The sequence below is a fragment of the Psammomys obesus genome, unplaced genomic scaffold, assembly GCF_907164565.1.
Source record: "Psammomys obesus unplaced genomic scaffold, mPsaObe1.curated_primary_1811, whole genome shotgun sequence".
NCBI lineage: Eukaryota > Metazoa > Chordata > Mammalia > Rodentia > Muridae > Psammomys > Psammomys obesus.
In genome coordinates this window covers 33,780,496-33,794,355 of record NW_026585797.1, presented here as the reverse complement: position 1 = coordinate 33,794,355, position 13,860 = coordinate 33,780,496, and the positions used below count along the sequence as shown (strand labels likewise).

Sequence of the window (13,860 nt, the reverse complement as noted above, 5' to 3'; positions counted from 1 at the left end):
TATATATATATATATATATATATACATATATATATATGAGAATGGCCCCTACAAGCACATATGTTTCAAGATTTGGTCCCCAGTTAATGGAACCATTTGAGAAGAATGAGGAGGTAGGGTCTTGTTGGAGTAGTTATAGCTTTGTTTAAGTTATGTCACTTGCTTTGTGGTTTCAAAAGCCCAGCCCAGACCCAGGCTCTTTCCCTCTGTCTGCTGCCTATATAGACCAAGGTGCTCTCAGCACCATACCTTCCTGCCTGCTGTCATACTCCCCACCATAATGGTAATAGACTAGCCCTCTGAAACTCTAAGCAAGGCCCCAATTATATTCTTTTCATTGTAAGAGTTGCCTTTGTACGGTGTCTCTTCCCAGTATCTGAGATAACTATAAAAGAGATAAACACATTAAGAGAGAAAATGGGCACTGTGCACTGAGATAACAGGAATGGAAGCTTAATTCCATCCACTAAAGGCTCCATCTAATGAAAAAACAAAACAAAACAATTTATTTATTAGGAGAGGGCCTAAACTAAGAAGGGTTCCCTAGTCAAAAACTATCATGTAGAAAGTATTTTCCCATGGCTGGCACACAGGTTAAATGCAACTGTGGTCCAAAAGGCAGAGCTCCATCCTAAGACAGCAGAAGTAGTTGAGTGTTGTCAAAGTGGTAATGATCTTGCAGGCATGAAAGATGGAAGACTCATTTGATTTTAATATCACGGTTCTAAAGAACCAGTGAGGCCATGAATGTGTGGCAAGGTTCTTAAACAGCAGAGTCCCAGCAAGGAAGCCCCAAGAGTGGTAAAGCTGTGAAGGTAAAACTTAAGTTCTAATAGAGATCCTAGGATGCTGGACATGACAGAACCACAGGACATCTACTGAGGAAAACTGTAGGCGCAGAGAGAAATGGTCCAAAAGAAAGGCTATTTTTGCTATAGGCAGCAGATATGAAAAGGCAGGACAACGCAAGCCCTCTGGAGTCCAGTGATTCCATCATGAGTTCTAGATGACTAACATGGAACTGCAGGATTTGGAGCTTGCTCTGCCACATTAAGTTTTGCACTGGTCTGATATTTCTTTTGTTAAGTCGCCATTCTTCCTTTTTGGAATCGGAATACCCAGTCTGCACTATCGTATGGTAGAAGCATGAAACTTGTTTTGTAATATTATAGAGGCTGACAGTTAAAGAGACTATTTAAACCTCACAAGAGACTCTGCACTTAGACTTTTGAACAGTACTTTATTAAAGACTATGAGATCCTTTTAAGTCATAGAGAACATACTGTACATTATGAGATTGCTTGAAACATTTTTTGATGTTATAAGAATTTAATTTATAGTTAAGATGGTGCCTGCATGTCAGAAGAGATTCTGCACTTAAACTTTTGAACAGTGCTAAAACTATTAAAGACTATGGGGACTTTTGAAATTAGACGGAATACATGTGTCCATGAGTCTGTGGAGACAAGTGGAAGATTGTTTTAAAAGGATGTGTCTGCTGGGTACTCATGGCATACACCTTTAATCCCAGCACTCAGAAGTCAAAGACAGGCAGATCTCTTGAGTCTGGGGCCAGTCTGGTCTACAAAGCATGTTCTGGTACAGCCAGAACTACAAGAAGAAATCCTGTCTTGGAAAAAAAACAAAACAAACAAACAAAAATGTGTCTGGATGTCAGATTGACAAATGATAGAGTTGCAATGGTTCATTTTGACTACCAATTTGATGGGATTTAGAATCAGTATGGAGAACTGGTCGAATGACCCAATGTGTAAAAGTGTTTGCCAGGCAAAGCCAATGACCTGAATTAGATCTCTGAAACGCATAGGGGAAGGAGATTGCCCAAATTTGTTCTCTGATTTCCACATACACTCTATGGCATTGAGCACAGGAACACAAACACACATACAGATAATAAAAGTTACCATGGAAACAAACATTGGGGATTATAGATTTGGATAATTGAAGTGGAAGACCACTTTGAATGTGCACTGTGCCATCTCGTGGGTTGGGGCTCCAGACTGAAAAAAGGACAAACTGAGACATGTAAGCATTTGTTGCTGCCTTAACTGGGTACAGTGTAACCAGCCACCTCCCATTTCTCCTGCCATGCCTTCCTTACCATGCAAACTGTATGTTGTTTCCTGTCAAGTATCTGATCACAGCAACAAGCAACCAACACAATAAAAAACCTCTTTAAATGTTAGGGACTGTCTGTATTGTCAATATTCAAAAGCCTTTGTACATTTTTATGGTGTTAGATTTTGAACATGAAACCACGGGGCCCAGACCAAGGTGCTCTCTTGGAAGGCTGTGGAACCTGTGGGAAGGTTACCTCCCTGGCAAAAAGAGGCCAGGACTAAGCAGGGCCATTCTTGTTATACCGTCAATTTCCTGGTCCACCATAATATGAATGGCTTCTCCATGTGTTTTTCACCATGATGACTTGAAACTATGAGTCCAAAAATCATTTCTCCCTTAAAGTTGTTTCTATAGACTATTATGGTTGCATCTGAATTCTGATATGAAAAATATTTTGCAAATAAATAACCAATGAATTGTGCATGTGTGTTGGGGAGAAATCCTAAATTAGATCTTCCAAAAGACATTTCAGGGAAAATTGTCCTGTATAAGATGTTTGAGAAGAAAACAGAAGATAACTAAATGTATAATATCAATATTAAAGGCTGTCAGATCTATGTAAATCTGGGAACATTTTCAGATCTACTCATTCATAAACCCTTCATATTTATACTATCCTATAACACAAATGACATTTTAAAATTCTACAAAGTATTACCAGTTCAAATAACAATAGTCCACATGTTAGAAATTAAAAAGAAAAAAATAAATTAAAAATTTTAATGTATTACAAAAACTCAGTTGCTGCTAGTTTATTCCAATACATTCACATAAGGAAAATGTGCCTCAAACATCATAAAACATCAGCCTTTGAACATTCATTAAAATACTGTCTGAAATTGTGAGGGAATTTAAGATTAATGAGAGATACACAATAAAAAAATAAGTTTTAAGTAAACAGACAGGCAGCTTCTCAGGACAGTTTCCCCAGCTGTCCATCATTTGCATAGCTTTACATGTGCACTTTACCACCTAATAGTTGTCTAACACAGGGCAAATCACTAAATACTTTTATTTTCATTCTTCACTTAAAGGTAGGAAAGAAAATCAAAACAAAAAATAAAACAGCAAACCCTTTGGGTTACTGTGAAGACTTTCTCATAATTTCTCTAAAATGATTATTCCAAATTTGAGCTGGTTCTTTCTTTCTTTCTTTCTTTCTTTCTTTCTTTCTTTCTTTCTTTCTTTTTTGAGATGGGTTAGCCTCAATCTTAAGATATTTACCTTCCTTTGTCTCTCTAGTGCTAGGACCAAAGAGATGTGCCACCACACAAAGTCAAGAATGGTTACTCTGGGATAATATGAGATCATGGCCCATAGAGTCAACTGACCAGGACCCATGGGAGCTTGCAGAGATTAGGGAGCCTGCATGGGTCTGACCTAGATCCTCTGCATAAATGTTATAGCAAAGTGGCTTGCTATTCTTGTGGGAATCCTAAAAATAGGAGCAAGGGCTGTCCCTGACTCTTCTGCCTACTTATGGGATCCTTTTCCTCCTACTGGGTTGTCATGTCCACCCTTGATGTGACAGTATGTGCCTGGTCTTACTGCAGCGTGTTATGACATGTTCAGTTGATATCCCTGGGAGGCTTGTTCTTTTCTGAGGGTGGGCAGAGATGGAGTAGACGTGGGGGACAAGGAAAGTAGTGGGGAGAGATGGAAGAGAGGAGAGGGAAGAGAAACTGCAATCAGGATGTAATATATGAGAAAACAATAAAATAATACATTTACCAAGATTTGAATAAAAACAGAAAGTACAACCAGGCATGGTGGAGCATGCCTTTCATCCCAGCACTTGGGAGGCAAAGGAAGGTGGATCTCTGCAGCCTGGTCTACAGAGTGATTCCAAGACAGCTAAGACTACACGGAGAAACCCTGTCTTCAAAACAAAACAAAACAAAACAAAACAAAACAAAACAAAACAAAACAAAACAGAATGTGCTCAAAAAAGGTTATTTTATTGTGTGCATGCATGTCTGTGTCTGTTTGTGTGCGTGCGTGCGTGTCTGCGTGTGTGTATGTGTGTGTGTGTGTGTGCGCGCGCGCACGTGAGACTATGGAGGTAAGAAGATATAATATGATCTCCTGGAACTGGAATTATAAATAGTTATAAACTGCCTAAAGCATGTATTGGAAAATGAACTCAGGTCCTCTGTCAGAACAGCAAGCACTCTTAACCACTGAGCCGTCTCTCCAGCTTTGAAGAATAGCTACTTTTAAGTGTGTGTATGTGTGCGTGTGTGTTCAATAAACTAAAAAGTACACAGATAAAAACATTTTTTACATAATGTGGACAGACTAGTTAGAAACCTTTTTGGCTATGAACCTTAGCCTTTAATGGTGAGACCACATCTCTAAACCCATGTAAATATCTCAAAAGCATATTTGGGAAATAAGAACTCTACTCAATAAAACTGTTACTAATCTTTGTACCTGCAACTTCTGAAATTCTTCCTGTTCTTGTCTTGATTCTTCAGATTTCCTCTTCCTGTCTTCTTCTTGTTGAAGCTGGTGAGCTAATTCTCGATCACTAGAACACTGGATTTTGTCCATGCCTATTAGAGAGTAACAACCAATAGTCACACAGTGCTTAGGCTGTAACAAGCATTCCTTGTTAACTAGCTAACTTGAGCATCCTTGCAACTTTTTGGAGTATTATCTGCTAAGAAAACAAAATGTGAAAGGTTAAGTGACACTTCTCATTGAGGCCTCTGAACACAACTAATGAATATTCTTTTTTGAAAGAAATATAAAAAAAGAGAAAGTAATAAAAAATACAAAATATACATTCACAACCTCCAACTATTTCATTACAGTTACAGTTTTTACCCAAACAAGTTGAACAGTTTACATCATAAAGCTTTGCTTCTTCTCTCCCTGGGACCCCAGGAAACTTAGATACTCTAGTCTGTGGCTTCTGTATACTAGCTTTTTTTCCCTACTTTTCACTGTTCTGCAGTAAAACAGGACTGAGGACATGACAGAAACACCATACACATACACATATGGTTGGGGGGGAGAAAGAGAGGGAGATTGGGAAGGAGAGACCGACTCATATTCTGGGTGAACATGGCCCTACTCAGCTACATGAGAATTATTTAAAGAACACATTTACTTTTAAACAATATGACTCTATCTATTGTATCATTAACCTAAAAGGAAGATGTATATTTTAGGAAGCAAAAATTAAAATACTCTTAGACATAAACATACCTTGTTGAAAGCAGCTTTCTTCTAAATGCAAGTCCACATGCTCTTGGAGAATATGGTAATTTGTACAGACAAGCCCACACATGGGACAGTCATAGAGTGGTTGATGACAGTCTGTATTAGAGACAAAAGTAGGCTAGTTTAATTTGCAGAATTTTTAGACTTTTCACCCCATGCCAAGGACTATCAACTTTACCACATGAGTAAAATGTTCTTGTAGTTAGCACTAAACATGTCACCAAGCAAAGCAGTGCATACTTTTAATTGTGGCACTCAGGAGGAGGCAGAGGCAATCAGATTTCTGTGAGTTAAAGCCAGCGTGGTCCACACATTAATTTCCAGGCCAGCCAAAGCTATATAATAAATAAATAAATATATAAGCAAACAGTAGAAAACGGTGTTAGCCATCAAGCCTGATGACCTGAGCTTGATATCTGGGGTCCACATGGTGAAGAAGGCAACGGACTCCCAAATGTCATCCCCTGACCTCCACAAGTGCTATGGCAAAAATACAACAGGCACAAAACAAATATATGTAATTCTAAAATAATTATTAAAAATTAATATGTATTAATTTTAGAGTATTTTCTGAACACTATTGGTGCTTATGTCAGTCATGGATAAATATACTAGATGGTAACAACTAATCTCCAAGAATTAAATTTTTGTTGATGAGATAGAGTATGCAGAGATGTGAGTAACGCACAATGGGTTAATGTATGTAATTTTAAAAAGTAAATAAAATAACTACTTTTCAGCTTCTAGATACAAAATGAGTAGACATGTAGTACAATAATACTGTACAGTACAGTAATAGAACAGATCTCTTACTACACCATAAAAAAACAAAAACAAAAACAAAAAAAAAAAAACATTCACATCTGTGGTTGAAACAAGCAAAGTAGAAAGGAAAACCAAAACTAAGTGACTACAAATCTAGATAGAGGGTTTGAGTACTAAATTTACAGTATTTACCATGCAAAGTGGGCGGATACTGAACTCAAGTGCCCAGCACAAAGCTCAGCTCTTAAGTCACACTGCCTGCTGCCTTCGTGGGAACAGATTAGAGAGATGACTCCAGTAGGCAAGCCCAGCAATCTTAAAGCCTAGTGATAACAGGTCTAGAAGGGCTCGTAATTATATATGTATACAAAGAGAAAGCATTAAGCATGTTATGCATGGAAGGCCTGGTCTGACACAGATGCAAAAATGCCATGATGAAGAAACTGAAAAAGGAAATTACAGAAAATTTTGGTAACAGATGTCCAAGTGGGTTCCATAGTAATGGGAAGAGGGACTGCCTCTGACATAATCTGATTGGCCTGCTCGTTGATCACTTCCCCCTGAGGGGGGAGCAGCCTTACCAGGCCACAGTAGAGGACAATGCAGCCACTTTTGATGAGAACTGATAGACTAAGATCAGAAAGAAGAGGAGAACCTTCCCTATCAGTGGACTTGGGGAGTGGTATGCATGCAGAAAGGGGAGGGAGGGTGGGATGGGGAGGGGAGGAGGGAGGGGCTTATGGGGGGATACAAAATGAATAAAGTGTAATTAATAAAAATAAATAAATAAATAAAGCATTAAAAAAAAAACACAATAGGAAGTCTTATGCCAAGAAAAGTAGTCCAGAATCCACAAACCTAGACTCTGTTGACACATGCCTACAAACTCAGAATTTATTTGGGAAGCTGAGGCAGGCGATTCAGCAGGGAACTGCATCTTTCCAAACATGTTCCAAAACAGTACTGAGATATACGCGGCTTCCATAAGCAAAGCTGGATAGTGTAAGAGGTTTCTGAGCCAAGGCTCAGAACTCTTTGCTCATCCGTCTGATCATTACACTACAACAAACTAACCCTTCATTACTTCCGGTCTGAATTAATCAGACTTGACATTAACTCACATTCCTCACTCACATCAGTCTATACTCTCCTTTGCTGCCAGAAGTCTTCATCCCACAGGCTGGCCATCTCTAGTTCAGGGACTCAACCAAGGCTGACATAAGCACCAATACTATCAATCACTTAGTAGCCAGAGTCCTGTGTCTTCAGTCTTAACTATGGACATTCATTTCACTATGCTAATGCAAGCTATCACCCTTTCTCATCTCCATCTCTTCCTGCTTCAAACCCCAAAAATCCGAGCACGCCACCAGTCAGCTGCAATGAATCCAAAGTTTCCTCTGGATATTCACTTCTCATATTAATAGGTTATGGTTGGCCCCATTTACACAGAAAGGATTCCTACATCGTACTGCATGGCCCTAGAAATAGAAAATATGTCCCCTTCACTCTCTTTCAAATCACTGTTTCTCCTTCATCAAAAGCTCCTCTGCTTTACTAGTCTGTCTCCAGACTATCAAACTATAAACTAAACTTGAGTAGCTAATCTTTTCTTAAATACTAGGTACTTACTTTCATTTACTGAAAATGTCAGCACCTGGACAAATATCTTGTCCTATCTCTTAACCTCAATATGAACAGGAATGGGTCCTTATCTTCACCACAACTACCCCCACCTCCACCCCTGCTATCTTTTCTTTTACTTCAATTTAGCCACCCAACAGCGTAATTACATCCTTGCTTTATCAACATCACCTCTGAAGTCTATTCAAACTCCCCTCTTGTACTTATCTATCCTTCTACCTCACCACTTTTGGTTCTTCCACTCCAATCATTGGCCTCACTAAAATCTGCTATATAAAATATATACACAGGCACTATCATTCATCTCTCATTTAAATTGACCCAGCTGCTCTACTAATGACAACCATTCAAAGCCATACTTATTAGCTGAGAATCAGTGTACCAACAGAGAAGTATCAGCTATCTTCATCAGTGGTAGTTCCTATATTAGTTCATACAGTTTCCCTGTGGAGTGGGTAATGAATCATCTACTTAGACTATTGAGCTACATCAATAGTCATCCATCAAAATTAAGAGTCGAATAAGATTTAAAACTTTAACTATATGTGAAGATTGATAATGCTTCTATAAATCTGCAAAAGTTGTTAAATAAAAGAACTTTTTTCATTTTCATTTCTCACAATGAAAAATGTGAGAAATCTTTATGGAGGGACAAAAATGATAACCTGAATGAATGTGAAAATGGACTATTACTTAATATCAAACAAAAGTTCAACCAAAATCTCATGGAAATTTAACAAAATGGTCCTAAAAATTAAGCAAAAATAAAGAATAATGAAGGATTAGAGAGCTATCTTGGCAGTTAGGAGCACTTGCTGCCCTTCAAGAAGACCAGAGGGTTGGTCACCAGCAACTACATCAGTGGGCTCGCAACCAGTTATAACTCTGGTTCCCTCTCTGGACTCCATGCACACCTGCACAAACACAGACACACACACCAATGATAAAATATTATGAGAATGTCTAAGAAAATAAATAGGTCAAAGAATTGTCCTCTCTGATATTAATGATGTTACAAAATTATAGTTATTAAAATAGATAAGTAGTAAAGAAGAGCTAAGTAGGAGTTGGAAGACCAAAAACTAATTCACACAGATACAATAACTTAGAAAGTATTCTGACTCAATACTTTTTAGATTCCAAATTCTCACAATATACACTAGCACACACAACATACATAATTCAAACAAAACAGAAGTCTATGAAAGAAAAACATAAGTAGATACTTTATTATTTGAGAGTAAAAAAAAAAATCACTGTAGGCACTATATGGAAAGCAAACACAAATAAAATGTAAACCCTACAAAAATTAAAGGATAAGCAATAGTGGTGAACAATAACTTAAGTCAAGGAATACTACTGAGAATGTATTTTCAAAGCTACAGACTAAGACATCTTAACAGATAGATGGATACGAATATTAAAAATGTAAATATATAAAAGAATATAAAGAATGCATAAAAGAGCTGGGCTCTGTGGTACACACCCGTAATCCCAGCACCCAGGGAGGCAGAGGCAAGTGGATCACTGTGAGTTCAAGACCAGCCTGGTCTACAAAGCAAGTGCAGTATAGCCAAGGTTAAAACACACACACACACACACACACACACACACACACACACACAAGAATACAAAAAAGTAACATACACATTTCAAGAGCAAAAATCAACTAGAAATATTGATAACCATGAAAATGTATTTAAAAAGAATATACACTGATTTTAAGCCTTTTTCAAGGCTATTTATAATTTTTTTGCAAAAGTTAATTCAAAGAAGTCATAGTACTTAGTGCAAAATACAAAACTCTAAAAAACTTTTAGAAAGTGGCAGTGAGTTTTCAAATACAACCATAGATCCATAAAGAAAAAATTAAGCTGAATTTCATTAAAATTAAAATATTTATTTTGTAAAAAATAATTAAAATAAAAAATATTTGCAAAGTACTTAACCTGATTAAAGACATATCTAGACATGTGTGGGGACACACACCTTTAGTAACAGCACTCTAGAGGCAGCGGCAGGTGTATCTCATTGAGTTTGAAGCCAGCCTGGTCTACAAAGGGATTTCCAGGCCAGTCAAGGCTACACAGAGACCCTGTATGAAAAACAAATAACAACAAACCAAAGTATATGAAAGGCTCTTAAAGCTTAACAATAAGAAAATGACTTAATATCTTAAACCTATGTAGCTAACAACAGTTTCAGAACACAAGAAGCTGCCAAGATGGCTCAGCACTTGCTGCTCTTGCAGGTTCAGTTCAGTAATTCAAGTTCTGGCCTCCCTGGGCAGCAGACACACATGCATATAGTATCCTTACATGTTAAGTATGGAAACAAGGCAACACTCATGCACATAAAAGTTAAAACAAACCTGAAAGAGCTAAAAGGAAAAATATACAAAGTTACAATTATAAAGGAGAATTACAACAATTTCTTTTCAAAAACCCACCAGATAGAAAATAAACACTGGAAACAGATGTGAACATAAACAGGATCTAAGTGACAGTGAATGATACTCAAGAAAGCAGAACACGTTTTTCAAAGACTCATGAAACATGGCCCAAGATAGAGCCTCAAAAAATCCAAAAAGCTCAGTATCAGTATGTTCTGTAATTACTACAACTGAGTGTAAACGAGAATTTATTAACAAAAAGTCAGACCCTAGGACTGCCCAGATGTTGTGGGTTGGTGGGAATACAAACATTCTCTGAGAATTAGTAAGTTTCCAAATTTGCTCTTAATTTAGCTGAAGCATTTTAGAACCATATCAAAATTTTTCCCGTATTCTTACATTGCATGATAGCAAGTGAACAATATTATGAACATAAATTGAATCTTAAACACACATTTTTAAGGAGTAACAAGCAACTTTTAGGATACCACATATTAAACTAGACTGCTTTTATAACAATTTAAACAAATTGAACACTTTACCTTCTAATGGAGCTTCTAAAAGACTGGCGTGCTTTGTTTTCATGTGAGTTTCCATTTCTTGACTACATTCCTCTATTTTTCCACAAAATGGACATTCAGGAGGGCTATATGTTGTTTCATACATTGATCCTTGAACCTCAGATAATCCAGACTGCTTTTCCTTGCTCTTCAAGTACTTTTTAAATTCAGTTATATTCTCTGTATAAAAAGCTTCATGTTTTAAATTCCCATCTGTAGCAAGGCTTTGAGTTGCATTTTTTGGAAAATTAGATGCACAAGCCAAATGAATACTTGAATTAACTTCCACTGTACTCTGCACAGTGGTGGTCTTGCTGTCTGAATTTTCATACTGTACTGCATTTAGTTTCTCAAAGTTTCTTTCTGGTGTATTCTGCTCAAAATGAGCAGTTTCAATATGAAAACACATTTCATCATAATTTATACCTGACAACTTGCAAAATGGACAGATAACTTCATTTTCCATGTGAATAATTAGGTGAGCCTTCATATCTGGTTCTGAGGTTACTGTCTCACCACATATGTCACAGGAAAGCATAGTGGGACATAGACCTACAAATAAAACAAAATTAAAAGTTGAATAGTTAGAGCTAAAGAAACACACACTTCATAAAATGATTTGGGACTCTTCTTTGGAGTATTTAGAGCTGTATTAGCTTTGGCAAAGAAATATTCAATGTAGTTATCATTCCTTAAATATACACACTTAATTTCTAAGTCCCAACAAAACCTAAATACAGATTAAGCATCTCTGACCCGAAAAGCCTAACTCCAAATGCTGCAAAAGGCAAAACTTCTGAGCTCTGACATGGTGTCACAAGTGGATATGCGCCTAATCTCATGTGATGGATGACAGTCAAAACAGAGGCACACTGAAAATATAAATACAGGTGAAAATACAAGATATACATGATACAAGTAAATTTTATGTTTGGTCTTGTATTCCTAAATATTTTAAATAAAGTATATCCAACCTGTACCTGAATGTCAAGATATCAGAGGTAATAAAAAGAATAAAATTATGGATAAAACATTTCAACAAGGCATGGTGTTGCAACCCTTTAATCCCAGCACTTCTGAGGCAGAGGCCAGATGTATCTGTGTGAGCTGAAAGCCAACCTGGTCTGCAAAGTGAGTTCACAGTGAGCCTCCATCTCGAAAAACAAAATTCCAGTGTTTGGTCCAAGGAACAGAAAAAAAAGTATATTTAATAAGTTGTCCATGTAAGATAAGGTAAAACAGAAGTCTACTATTGATAAACATATTTACTTGCATGTAGTATAATGGGTGGGGAGAGGTAAATGCACCTTAGTTCACTTCAGAGCTTTACATGTGTCAAACTTAACACTACTGATATCGTTTTACATACTTGGAACCCCTAGATCGGTTACTACAGACAGATAATGATGGAAGGCAAACATACACGTAAGAGAGCAAAGGTAAAAGCTGAGAAGGTGCTGTAGGAAAACAGCACTTACTCCAAGTGTCTAGGAAGCTGGGTTATAGACGCTGGTTTCATTATGTTAGCTAACAGCTCATCCCTCTGAAGTTTCACTATCAAACGAATTAACGATCAAACGATGCGGTAATGGAATACTGACTACTAATACAAAGATGTTATTAAAAAATAAAATTTTTAAGCAATCACTATCATTCAGCTGCCACGTATTTAATAGAAAAGAAATCAGAGGGCAACTATTCCCTTCATCTAAATTCAGCTTTACAAAATCTCTCATTTTTCCTTTTTTCGTTTCTCCCCAGTGAAACAAAGTGAAACTTATTTTCCCCAGAGAAAATAAGTTCCTTATTCTTGAATGAAGTTGTCCAGTTTCGTATCTTCCAGGGGCCGGGGACACAAGCAGATTAAGGATACCCTGGAAGTGAGATAGGCCAAGGCTGGCGAAGGGGTAGCCCCTGGGTACGCGGTGGGAAGGCCTGAATCTGACAGAGTTCTGCGGCACCAACGTCCCACCGGTGGGACACAGAGACCCGGACATGCCGCCACCCACAGCCGGCCTGCACACTGAGACCCCATGGCTGGACCGCCGCCCCTTCCCACCGCGGGAGCCAACCACCGCCCGCCACCGCCCTACACAGCCCGCCTGAGCGCCGCGGGCCTCCCGGTCCCCTGCCCCACCGCTAACCGAAAGAGAACCCGGCCGTCGAGAGCACTCCGCAGTACCGCATTCACAACAGCCCTTCCTTCCTCAATGGCTGGGAAGAGGAGCGATCCCAGCATGCCTCGCTGCATATCGGTCTGAGTTGTGATGCATTCTGGGACTTGTGAGGGTTTTTTGTTGTTGTTGTTGTTGCGGTTGTTGCTTTGTTTTTTGTTTGTTTGTTTCTTTGTTTTTGCGTCTTTCCCTGGGGCAACAGGGCATCAAGGTCCCTCCCATGCCCCCGTCACAGTTTCCACGAGAGATTTGCTAAAAGAGCATCTAGGTTCTGAGATTTTTGAAATCCATCTGAGTAAGGCAGACACGTGTTTTTATTTACATATTGCCTAGGCTCTAAATTATGCAGGTTAATTAAGAAAGGTTCCGTTGTCAAGGTTACGAAATTCTCTGTTTCCTGTCATTAGTCTCTGAATCCCTGTCTCTACCCCTGTCTGGGGCATTGATCTTTGAGGAAGCTACTGGAGCATTCAAATAAGAGGATGACATAATCTGATAAGTATAGTATTTTTAAATGATGGGGGTATGTTTGAATCTGGTACGTAGAGCAAATACATATATTCGCTTCTCAATCTACTATACGAAAGTAAAAGATTTGAAAACATTGTAAGCACGATGGTCTTACAGATCATCTCAAGCTAGAAAATGAGCAGATTAGTAGTCATCAATTAACTGTGAGTCCAACTAAAACAGTCAATTCCCCAGGGGTATAAAAATGTTCAGAAAGCAGAACATTTCTGGAAAAGAATTTGAAAGACTGAATAAAAGAGAACTTTGTGGAATGTCAAAACATCTAGAGGTAGCTAAAACTCATCCTCCAGATTTCCACCATCAACTGGCCTTCTTCTGTAATCAGGCAAGGCTTCCAGTGCAGTGGCATGGGGTGTCTCTGATTTGTTTGCCTACTTTTAGGACCATTTTCCTCCTACTGAGCTGGCTTGCCCAGACTTGATAT

The 13,860-nt window shown here is 38.2% G+C and overlaps 1 protein-coding gene across 2 annotated transcripts in view; it reads right to left on the bottom strand.

Moving 5' to 3' along the window:
• The window catches only part of Zup1 (zinc finger containing ubiquitin peptidase 1), a 28,462-nt gene extending 15,476 nt beyond the window's left edge, over nt 1-12,986 (bottom strand). The window contains exons 1-4 of one of the 2 annotated variants that reach the window (XM_055599455.1): nt 12,876-12,986; nt 10,714-11,283; nt 5,356-5,466; nt 4,576-4,697 (exon numbers count right to left, since the gene is read on the bottom strand). In XM_055599455.1, coding sequence (XP_055455430.1) covers nt 4,576-4,697; nt 5,356-5,466; nt 10,714-11,283; nt 12,876-12,918 — 846 coding nt within the window. In that variant the 5' untranslated portion in view covers nt 12,919-12,986. Of the gene's footprint in view, nt 1-4,575; nt 4,698-5,355; nt 5,467-10,713; nt 11,284-12,209; nt 12,298-12,875 lie in introns of those variants that run through there. The other variant, XM_055599456.1, reaches the window with a different exon arrangement.
• Nucleotides 12,987-13,860: the final 874 nt, after the last annotated feature.